General features: G+C 38.1%; 1 protein-coding gene across 1 annotated transcript; it reads right to left on the reverse strand.

The window, feature by feature from the left end:
* Window positions 1–30: 30 nt before the first annotated feature.
* Window positions 31–6,948, reverse strand: LOC141908317 (ATP-dependent DNA helicase DDX31-like). Its single transcript, XM_074798317.1, has 16 exons — window positions 6,736–6,948; window positions 6,112–6,389; window positions 5,448–5,526; window positions 5,253–5,367; window positions 4,347–4,456; window positions 4,222–4,263; window positions 4,077–4,141; window positions 3,652–3,771; window positions 2,872–3,205; window positions 2,255–2,443; window positions 1,760–1,819; window positions 1,430–1,620; window positions 1,134–1,191; window positions 944–1,046; window positions 519–690; window positions 31–157 (listed from the first exon to the last, which is right to left on the reverse strand). The coding sequence occupies exons 1-16, from the start codon at window positions 6,850–6,852 to the stop codon at window positions 31–33; spliced, it is 2,160 nt and encodes a 719-aa protein (XP_074654418.1). The 5' UTR covers window positions 6,853–6,948.
* Window positions 6,949–12,229: the final 5,281 nt, after the last annotated feature.

The following is a 12,229-nucleotide window of genomic DNA, read 5'->3' on the forward strand; positions in this document are numbered from 1 at the left end:
GGATATATTTATGTAAAATAATTTACTGATTTATTTTTTATGTTTTTGGTTCCTTTTCTTCTTTTTCTCTTTGCTTATACCATCAAAACCACTTCCGAATTCGGACATATTGACTTTCTTCTTAACAGGTAGGCGATTAGTGAAGGTTTTCTTGTCTCTACAAAGCGATGAAATTAAGATCAGCAACAAGACACATCTTGAATCACTGAAACCTGATATATATCTTTAGTATAGCAGGGTTTGTTCCCGAATCCAAAGACAAAGTTCTCAGCATTTTTCTAAATCATTGATTAAGCCATCACCATGAAATAAGAAAATGAGTTAACAATCAAAACATTCTTTAAATTGAAAGACTCGACAGACCATTAAATTCGTCTATAACAATTTCCTGTATGTAACAGTGTCCCAAAAAATGTTTCAACACTCGTGATTTCATTTGCATAACATTCAAGATTTTTCTTAAAGTAAACACTTTAATTCCCAACAATTCCTCTGATTGAATCGGGAGAAATGCTTACTTCATTTTCTGTTTGCGTAAACTCTGTTTCATGGCTCTATTTCCGATATCGTTTGGCGCCTCTCTCAAACCGAATGCTTTCGCCACGTGACCGAGATGAAGCTTCTTCACGTGGAATATACTCTTTAAATGTGACGGATACGTCGCATACGCTCGAATAAAAGACAAATACGCTACAAAAAATAGAATAAAATCTCGCATAGGAATGTGCTGTTTTTGGACCGCGTTTTTACAGATCACGGAAAGCAAAATTCCACAATATTTCCTGGACCCTTGACTGAAAGTTTTCCTGATCAAAGATAGCCTCAACTCTGTATGAAGTAGTTTAACCCCACAGATTTTCTATGAAATGCTTCCTAAGATGTTTGGTTATGATGTCGTTCTTTGAGTTTAAATGAACTTCAATCTTCAACTTGAATCGCGTACCTAAACGAGCCATTTGAGATCGATCCTTGTCGCTATTGACATAAGTCTCAAAGGTCATCTGTAAGGCGGTTGCCTGGTCCTCAATACTCTTGGGATTAGAGCGCTGAAAAAATTCCACATATTTTCAACTTCGTAAGAATAGAATTCGTGAACAGTTTCCAGCTACACGCCTTAATTGTATTACTGGTACCTTCATGTTATGTAACAATAATGACTGTAAAATAGTATTGACTGCAATTTCCTCCATACTGAAATGATAGATAAGAATTAAAGAATTTCTGGTCTCTTCATTTAACGATCAGTTATATATTTTCCCGTAAGTCAGACTCTGCCTTGAATCTCACAGGACCCATCAATTCTAGGCAGTCCGAATGATAATGGGTCATCATCACATGAATTGGGAATTAGGAAAATCATTAGCATTTTGTTCTAGGCAAGCAGAGACAACTGTATCGTAGTTCTGGTACGACTCTATGTTCGGCATACCTGATTTTATGATCGCTTAGCGTTTTCACATATTCCACTTCGGACGGCGCGAGGAAGAGTAGAGCGCTGCCCGCGGAGCCAGCACGGGCAGTACGCCCAACTCTATGAACGTAATCAGCAGGTGAACCGGGCGTGTTATACTGGACGATCCAGCGTACGTGAGGTAGATCTAATCCTCTCGCGGCTACATCCTATAACATAACATTACAACAACAGATGAACCGGGTACTGGACGATTCAGCAAATTTCCTGACTTTTCCTGCAGGGAAAAATAAATCCCAAAAAAACGTCTGCAGTGAATTGTAACCAGGATTGTGGTTTTAAACGTACCGTAGTGAGCAGAACGCCGCGTTTACATTCACTAAAATTCTGAAACACTTCCGTTCGTTCCTGAAATAATAACGAATATAACATCAGTCGATTCGTTTGGGAGTTTCACAAACTAAGAGAAAGATGAGAGGAAAAACTGAACGATCAGCGGAATTTAATGCACGTTCATGAGACCTTTACAGCAGATATCGGCTCAAGTCTCAGATAATCGATTAACTCTGATGTCTCTGACCCTATATGTGAATTGAATCAAAAAGCAGTAAACCTCGCCCAACTCGAGATGAACTGGGACCGGTAACATTGGTCCGAGTCAAGTGAAACTCTGAGTTAAGGATCGTGAAATACGTTAGGAAATCAGAAAATCATTTTGTCCAAGAAGGTTTACTGTATGTACCATGCAATTTGTATATCGTTCTCAAGTCGGACTAACTTTTCTCCTTGAAGATCTGACTTCAGCGGAGTCTACTGTAGACTACAGCTTAACCTGATTCGTACCTTTTGCGGCATTTCTCCGTGTAATTTACAAATGTTCAGTTTGTTGTTAGTTTCATCATCATTGTCATCATCGACGCCGCTGTCGTCGTCACAGCCGTCGTTCAGCGTCGTAGCGAATAAATCATGATGAAACTCCACCGAATCTTGAGTAGCCATAAATACAATAATCTTACTGCCTTTATCATCAAACTGTAACGAACGAAATAACAAATTAACATTTAATTCACGGTGACATTTGAACCATTTTCTAACTAGCAACCAGATTTCCAACACCCTCAAAAAATCAGTATTCCAACAGGGTGGCAACTTTAATTTGACTTGCTTTTCCCCGACATGCACGTTGTTCTCCCCGACTGATCTCCTAAGAATCCAATGGAGTAACACAGTCAAATACGTAAGACATAGAAGAAAACTGTTTGATTTTACGCGCGATCTACCAATCTCAACAAATTTCCCTGACTTTTTAGCTTTTTTTTACAAAATTCCTCGACTTTTTTTAGAGAAAAGAAAATTCCCTGTGTTTGCCTGATTTCCAGGTAAATGGCGCCACCCTGTCCCAGTTATCAAAAAACCTTAATCGCATTATTTCATCTGGACCTCGGAAGCCTTATTCTTACCTTGCACTTTGATAAGATGAACGCTGCCAAAGTGACTAGTCTCAATTTTGATTGAACGATGACGAAATACTGTTTGAGATTTGTCGGTGTCGAATATGTATCGGTTTTTCCTTCGACTTCCTTCGACGTCGATTGATTTTCGCTTTTCGATTCGTTCAGAGGATCTTTTGAAATATTCACGCGTGCAGGATCCGTTAAACTCATTCCAGCGAGTTTTTCAACGCCTTGATTAAGCGTCGCCGATAGTAGAATCGTTTGACGCTCGCGTTGTTTTCGTTTGTCCAATTCTTCAATAATTCGAGCGACTTCTTTCTCGAAACCAAGATCTAACAATCTACAGTCAGTAAGAATAGTCAATTTCACTGAACAGACAAATATAGCAAGATCTGTTAGATCATTGCTATTGTGCATTAGATTGGAAAATTTCTTTGGATTGTTCCAGTATCTCACGATGATGTATTGCAATCCAAGGCAATCATGAAAGAGTTGTTTTAAAATGTCTTGAATTCAACAAATAGTAAATATGCTGCTGATTTGAATTCTAGTAACGTATACGCAATTACAAAGGTATTCATTAATTGTGGAAATTACAAGTTTTTAGAGGGCGTTATGCCCTTCAAATTGTCTTAGACTAGCGACGAAATTCTGTCTATATAAGAGTTTGTTATAACAAGGTTCCACTGTTTAAATCAATATTACCTTGCCACGGAAGGTAAAAGAATAAACCTAATAACAACCATTCAGTAATCAGTATATTAATATTCCATACACGCTCTTTACCTGTCCGCTTCGTCAATAATCAACCAACGAAGGTTCGTTATGTTCAGAGATTCTGTATTTTCGAGATGATCTAATAATCTGCCTGGCGTTGACACTAAAATATTAATACCTTTACGTATTCTGAAAAAATATAACACAACATATCGGTTTTAGGGATTTCGCATTGGACCGTAATACCGTGTACTACTACAGTCGTCCCTACAGACCAGTCAAACATTTCTAACTATTGCCTATTTCTCAAACTTGAAGGAGTTTTAATTGAGTTTCAGGCACTTAGTTCATATTTAAGAATTTCAAGCACCTTAAAAGCATTTTTCGTTTAGGAGTTTTTAAGGAATCAATGAGTCATAGGGACCCAATAGTACAGTAGTAAAACTTGCTATTCTGACTAGTCGAGAGGAATTTCTAGATCCGGAAAAACATACCGAGCTTTCTCCGATTTTTTTCGTTCCCCTCCCATAATCGCACCAGGAACTATCCACGTAAATGGCTACAAGAAAAATATTAGAATTCACTACGAAATGCAGCTTCAGGTCTGAATTCATCAGTAAGTCACTAATTGAAACCGACCTTGACTAGTTTGATGAAAGTTTCATAACTTTGAACAGCCAACTGAAATAAAACAGCCAAAAATCAAAGTTTGCATTATTTAACCGAGTAAGGAAATAGAAGCTATGAGTAGCAAGAGTGAATACCTCTCTGGTAGGCACAATAACTAATGCGAATGTGCCGTCACTTCTCTGGATTTTCGGTTGCCAAGTTTGTAACGTGTTGACAACAGGAACAGCATAAGCGAGTGTCTTTCCTGTCATGAATAAATCGGATAAATTCGCAACTGAAATTCTCAATCATTCTGTTTGAGAGGCAGCTTAACAAAACAGTAGTATAGCCCGCACATAAATTCAAAACATACCGGTACCTTATATATGAATTGAGATGATTAAAAATCAAGATCAAAATTTAAGACGCAATATTTTGGACAAGGGTTGAAAATGAAATTTGTTGTCACCTGACGGATTACCATCACTTGAGTCCGAAAGGTTCATCTTTTCATTTGTTCACTTCAAATTTGTACACAGTCAGTTTTAATCTTTTTTCAATGACAAATATGATTAACCATGTAATATCTGTCGAGGTGAAAAGTGTCCGCGGGGAGCAATTAACGACAGACAAAAGTATGTCTATCTGTGATTCACACATTTCTAATAATAGAATTCACATGTTTTCACCAAATTTAGGGGGGTCTAATTTAATGAACAGGTCAGGATTAGATTAACACTTATTTTGCAGTTCATTCTACGTGCAGGCTATGAATTCCCACTTCAGGACCAAATAAAGGAATTTCCATAGCAACTAGAAAATGAGGAACTCATTTAGGGCAGGATTGAAAATGTATGAAAACCAACGCTAGACCTACTACAGTAATCCAGACCATGTTTCTTAAATTCATAGCTTTTTCATAGCTTCAAACGTGAACCCTAAAATTTCATTACTTTTCCAAGCCTTAAAAAAAATCATCACTAATTTCGATAACTTAGTTTGATCCTTGGAAGAGCTCTAAAGGGGGATGATTTAATCATCTCCCTGGAACTGATATTTACCCGAGCCGGTTTGCGATTTGATCAACACATCTTTATCATCGAGTATTAAAGGTATCGAGTTGCGTTGAACTGATGTCATTGTTTCAAACCCGAAAACCGCTTCTAAATTCGACACCTAAAACGATTAATAACGAAAGTTCGTGGTTAAATTGTCACAATCGGAATCCATTAAATCGGTGAATATGAAGTATTTACCATGAACGGATGGAGTTGATCGATTTCGCTGAATTTATTCGCCGAAAAAACAGTTTCTTTAATTCGTTTTACTTTCAGCCTGAAAATGAACATCAACATTGCGGTAATCATCCTGACAAAATAAAATAGATTAGCCCATTAACTTTTCAACTTTGTGGCTCCCCTCGTGTTCAATTAATTTGAAGTTGTACTTTCAAAGAAATTTCGCAAAACAAGGATTTAGACCCTAAAAAGGAGCTGAAATAGAAAACATTCATACGGTCCTAAGATTTCAAATTAACACCTTACGCCAAGTTTCATGAAAATGATTAACTATCAAATTGATTTAATTTCTTCAATAATTCAATTCAGGATGGTGCTAAGATTTCAAATAAGCACCCTACGCAAAGTTTCACGAAAATGATTATCTATCAAACTGATTTAATTTCTTCAATAATTCAATTCAGGATGGCCCTAAGATTTCAAATTAACACCTTGCACCAAGTTTCATGAAAACGATTAAAGCTTGATAAAATTTATTTGCGTTCTTCAATAATTCAATTTAGGAGTTAATTAGCTCGTGTGAAAATGTAGGAAAGTGAATACATGTTGTAATGATTATCGGTTACACCTCTTACAGATTGAGGATAACACTAATCTCCGTATATCGGTTATAATGACTTACTGCGGAATTTTCGGAATTTCTGCGTTATTTTTGAACAATGATGATATTATTCCTGTACCGCGTCCGGAACTCAGTTTCTGCCGCTTCTCCGCGTTATCATCAGTTATCGCTGACGATTCTAATTTTCTTTTTCTAGACGGTTCAGTTTTCAGTTTCGTCGCCTTCTTCTCATCACCACCTCTCGCCTGTTTCTTGTGTAAAATTGCTCGCCGCACTTGTTCATCCAGAGAATCATCTTCTATTTGTTTTTCTTTTTTCTTTTTTTTAATACGATCAAGCTAAAATAATGACCAATTCATCAATCAATATAAATTTGATATCGCTAAGGTCTAGATTTTCTGTAGTGCCCTTCCCAGAAATTGCCATAACAGACCCAGGCAGAAGCTTAAAACCTGTTCAATCATCAAAATCACGGGCGGAAGGAGGCCTGGTGGTGGCTAGTCTAGTACCTAGCCGTCGTTCCACAAACAACCGGCAACCGGCGGTGTAACAACGACTGGTAGTATTCAGTTCAGACTAGGTTGTGGCCTATCGGTCGTTTAAACCAATGTTACCCCGAGTATGTGGTTTGTGAAAATATCCGATCGTGAAACTAAACCACAGAAAGGTAGTGATTATACTTACCCGTGCCTGCTGAGATTTCAGCCTTTTTTTACTGTTCTTTTTTTCATCCCGTTCAGCACCAGTAAATGCTCCCTCAGATGTTATATTTAACTGTATATAATTATCAGTATCACCCATATCTCTTTTCTTATTGTTTCAGTTCGGTCTAGAACAAGTTATGCTCTCATTTTTCATATAAAATGAATTATTAAAAGATACCCATGCGTGCATATATATTTTAGGACATATCTTATTATAGGACGGCTTTCAGCTGTATTGTTCATTGAATTGAATTGCTAGGTGGCGTTAGCAGCTGGTACTAATATTTCAGCGCGGTCCCGGGCCAGTGCTCGTCTCGAATCATTGATGTAATACGATTGGTCGCGTTATTCGATTATTCTTTTGATTTCTACTATACTTTCATTTGTGGATTTGGGTCTTATCAATCAAATGTCAAAACAGTCACGACGCCTGAGAAAAATAAATGGTCACCGCACCTTCACCAATACCACAGAGGCTCGTAATTGAAGTACGAGCCCCTGTGACAAATACGAACTTCATACGTACCCGACCGGCGCGTTAGTCTCTTGCAAGGGCTCTGTGGTGTAGCACTTAGCATCCTCGGTTGGCAAAGTACTGATCCTCTGTTCTTCCATGCGCAGGACTTAGGGTCAACTGATTTTTTTGTATGCCACTGTCGCCCGAACCTTTGCCGAATCGTACATCATCCCAATCCTGGAACTCGGGTGTCTGAGACCTTGACCTCGTGTTCGGGTGGAAAAATGAATAAAGAACTATTTGGGTGCAATAAAGAATTGGCCTCGAAAATTCTTGGCGACGGCACTTTCTATTTGTGCGGCGAGTCTGCACAACTACACGAAAGAAGACGAAGAAACTACAGCAAATTAAAGACAAAATAAACACTATATTTTACATTTTGCTCTGGTAAAATAAATAATATTCACACGTCCCAGAATTATTTATCACGAATAGAACATCATATCATTATCGTAATGTATACCCATACAATCCCCGGGTAGCAGTCGTGTCTGTCTCATACGGATAGATATACTGACAGATTGGCCAATATGGCTCTCTTTCGATAGTTTCCGACCAGAAGATACATTCCATAGATACAACTGGCTGTAACATATTATCACATGCGTTTGGCGTCAGACCGTTTGGGATTTATATCTTCTTCCTGACTAGAATAATTACTAATTTTTTTTACACAACTATATCCTTTCTCCATTTCGTATTAGACGTGAAATAATATAGCAGCACATTATACAATCAGCTTTTCTATATACAGATTTCATTTCGCTTTTTGAAAGAGAAAATGACGATGGTATGCCTATCGCTTAAAGACAAGATTTTCAGAGGAACAGCCTAATCTTAATTGGTATTTCATCTGATCGTGCGTCAGTTACAGATTAATTTGAATCAGATCTTCTAATAACTCCTTCAATGGAAAGCCAAAATATCACCCGTGTACAACATAACTTTTTCACGCCATTCGGAGATTAATGCCAAACGCACTTCTAAAATACAATTTAGGAATAAGATTCTGTACGTAGTAAATCCGCTTAGATCCGTGTTATGAAAGCGATTCAATTAGTTTCTGATTATGCGGGTAAAATGTTGTTCTCGGTGAACTCTAAATGAAACAGTTATGTCATGCATTTTGATAAAGAATAAAATCCCTTTTTGATTTTATTTTATAATCATATAAAGCACATGTAAATATTATGAAATATATCACCGTTCTGTTGCACATCAACATAGAAACTCTTTGATAGCTGAGACAGTTCATTAACAACCTGGCGCCTATTCCGCATCACGGGTCTATGAAGAGCAACTCTATAACCACAGACACGAAGGAACACATTCTAAAATGACCCGTTAAGTTATACGCGTAAATAGCAAAATCGAACGCGGTGACATCACGATAAAAGTTCGAGGAAACTAGAAAAACATTTGACTTCTTTGAAATCCTTAGATTTCTACATAATAGAGTCAGTAATTCATGATGAATACGGTATGAGTAGGAGGCCGCTACTGATAAAGGCACACAGTTATATAGGGTCAGCTCGAGGGCATGTAGAAAAAGTAATGTTTATGTACATCCTACTGGTCATTTGTGTTTGTAATGGTAAGAGAGGAGTCGATAATGTGTTCCATATCTGCGTAATGTGGTAATTATGTGGATGAGACTTCCAATAGTGCTCGTTATTTTTCCTTTTTGTTGCGTGTTCTAATAAGATAAATTGGGCTGGATGCCAGGACAGGTTATGACAGGCTCGGGTAATTGTTCCGAGGGCGGATCCAAGGGGAGGGTGCAAGGCCGGGGTGCGCACCCGCTTAAGAGTGCCCTGAAATTTATGGGAAAATGAAAATAATTAAACTTATACCTAAATAATTTTAAAAGTCTAAATTCATAAGCTTGTGTGTGAATTTCCCAAAAATATATTAATGTTTCCAGATGAGCTTTCTTTTGGAGTGCCCTTTTCATCTTATGATATGCCCTATTTGGGGTGCACCCCGTCCCTGAATCCGCCACTGTATTCAACCAGAGAAAACAGTCATACGAATTAGCTTCGAATCTGGGATCTTGTTGTTGCGGGCGCAGGAAAACCCTGTTAGTGCTAACCGTGGTTCGGCGTAAATGGACGCAGGAAAACGCTGTTAGCGCTAACCATTGTCTTCGTGTGGCCTCTTATTTTAAGCTGTTTAGCCTAAATCGGATAAGCACTAACCACGGTTAGGCTAACAGAGTTTTCCTGCGCCTGTCTCGGTTGGTAGTTATGATTTAACTAGGAGTCTCCGACTTCTAGAGACATTGAAAATGTGTCTTACAAAGAATAGTTGCGTCTAACTGTACACGCGCACGACAGGAATCGAATCCTAGTAGCGGTACTTTCTCCTATTATTCTTCAGCATTTCGGTGATTTCCCCAAAACTGAATCAGTCTTATATCGGTTCAGCTTTCCCAAACGGGTTACGATGTGGGCTAAACCCGAAAGTTGTATATTGATGTATAGCTGAAAACATCTAGTAGCGTAAGATTTGTTAATAGAAAATGTGACGTTTGATGAATACTTCAGAAAAGGAAAGGTTTAGCGAGCTTGATACGAATTTCAGATACTACGAAAGATTGTGTCGTTTTGTGACCATTTTAGGAATGAATACTAATTTTAAATAATGATATTTTGCACAGAAAATCCATGAAATTACGCTGTTTGTTTTAACTGAGACGATAGAACCTGTTTTAAAATGTTGAAAAAACCACTGAAATTCACATTTCGATTCTCAGTATATATTCAACATTTGACTTTTGAGCATTCTTCACATTTTAATCCGAGATTCGATCGATTCTTCTCCAAGATCAAATATTATTTTCAGGCGCATGAGAAAGTCGTCTGCGGAACTAGCTATGATACAAGCAGACTGATTTCACGTCTTTAGAGATCATCAGAAACAAGTAAATATACGATATATACACCCGAAGAGAGATCACCATTCAACCATCAATTAACACAGTTCGCGTTTCAGTGATTTTTTCGCCTCGATTTTAATCTTTTGCGACCTTTCCTTAGACGTTGGCGCTTGTTTTGTCTATTTTTATTTTTCGATCGCCGACGTCTTGCTCGAGTATTTCGCGCCATTTCCTCGGCAAACGTCCACAATCGATGGCAAATTTCGTAACTTTCGCCTCTGCCCAGACGACAATGTACGTCACAGCGCGCTGAAATACGACGGCTGTATAATTGTTTACAATGTGAACACATAATCTTGCACAGGCCTTCGCTCGTTATATGTAAGCGTCCACTACCGTACTCTTTGACCAGATCGCTATATTGTCTGTGGTAGCCCGAATTTTGTATATCGTCACTTATTTGAGTAGCATCAGTGGGCCGACTCTGCGGCGGTTGATTTGGCTGATGGTTGTTGTTGTTGTTGTTGTTGCTCGCTGGTGGATGATGAGTTGTATGGTGCTGTTGATGCCGTTGCCCGTGATGGTGATTGTGGTGACCTGGTCTTCGCTCCCGTGATTGCAGGTACGCCATGCCAACGATGGCCAGCCACAACACTTTTATCATCCTGCAAAGAAAACAATACAACAATTACACATTTAATCTACTCTACGCCATCTCTTTCTTTTTCCTATTTCTAAAATATGATTATATCATATTCATTGTGCCTGGATGATCGGGGAGTGTCACTGTCAGCCCCTCCCCACGCAACGCGCGAGGATCGTACAACACGCGTGAAAGGTCTATACATAGTAAATAATCACTTGTCATTTATTTTTATCTTTAAGGATTCGTGCAACTTAAGCTCGTACACAATTCTGAAGCTACAGCTAAAAGTTAAATCCTCAATCTCAAGCGACTGCCTTCTCTTTCTGGCGAAGCCGCCCCCGCAAAAATGCGCACGTGTTACGCATAATATAAAACACACATGGGTTAATATGCTAGCCCATCGGCGGCGTATCAATCAGAGAAGTGTCGCTTCTTTCCGCGCAATAAATGATTCAAATTTGAAATTGAATTACAACTCCGTCTTTGCACAAGTTCATGTTTAATTCCGGTAAATTATTGTCAGTAGCGCAGAACTTCGCCAAGTCGAAACAAGGTTACCGATTATACAATAACTTCGCCTATATAACAATGCCAGAAAAATTATACATTTTTTCTGAGATGTTTCCATCCAGATATATATTTTAGGTGCTCAGCAGAGACGCATTTTGTTTTCTTTCTGAATCCATGGAAATATTACCGAGAAGTTAACTCTATATTAACATGCTTTTAGCGTCGTTTATCGATGAAATGCGTACAAAAGTTCGGGCGTATCGCATGACATTCTCCACACACCATTTTAAGTGCTTTAATACCTAACCGACAGCACTAGTCATTAAGGTGGAGTAGATCATGAAATTTATCTCACAGTTTGTCATCTTTCTCTCTTAAATAATTATGGTAACTAACGATACATTTTGCTTTCACATCAATACCAGTGTACTAACTCTTACTCTTAATGAATCTTAGATATCTTTTTGAAATGGGATTCTCGTACGAAAGACCTTAGTAAAAAATGTTCCCACTCGACGGTCACTCGAGACAATTATTACAAGCGGCGTGGTTTACTCCCGCCCACAAAAAAAGTCATTCCGGTTTGGATTTCTTCGAGCATAGCTAACTTACACCTTCAGAAATTTGATGCCAAGGACATGACATTCATCTATATAAATATGTCATTATTTTCTTGTATGTATTGCATTATTATGTACAATTTTAAGATAAGACAGTGCTCAGTACGATTAGACAGTCCCTACAATCCACACTATTTAAAGAATACACTTATCAAACAATATTGACATTAGCGAAAGCAGCTTTTGAACCTTAATAATTGTACCCCAAACCACTAAATTACCAGTATCATAACTATAACGTATTGCTGTCAGTTTAGATTTGTGTAATAGGGTCGGATTTTGTATACAGTCACGATAAAATGG

This window comes from Tubulanus polymorphus, chromosome 7, assembly GCF_964204645.1.
Source record: "Tubulanus polymorphus chromosome 7, tnTubPoly1.2, whole genome shotgun sequence".
NCBI lineage: Eukaryota > Metazoa > Nemertea > Palaeonemertea > Tubulaniformes > Tubulanidae > Tubulanus > Tubulanus polymorphus.

Coding starts and splice junctions, on each gene's coding strand:
- LOC141908317 (XM_074798317.1), bottom strand. CDS start 6,852: ATGGGTGATACTGATAATTATATACAGTTAAATATAACATCTGAGGGA. Junction 1,820..2,254: donor ACGGAGAAATGCCGCAAAAG/GTACGAATCAGG, acceptor TTATTATTTCAG/GAACGAACGGAAGTGTTTCA. Junction 1,047..1,133: donor TATTGTTACATAACATGAAG/GTACCAGTAATA, acceptor GAATTTTTTCAG/CGCTCTAATCCCAAGAGTAT.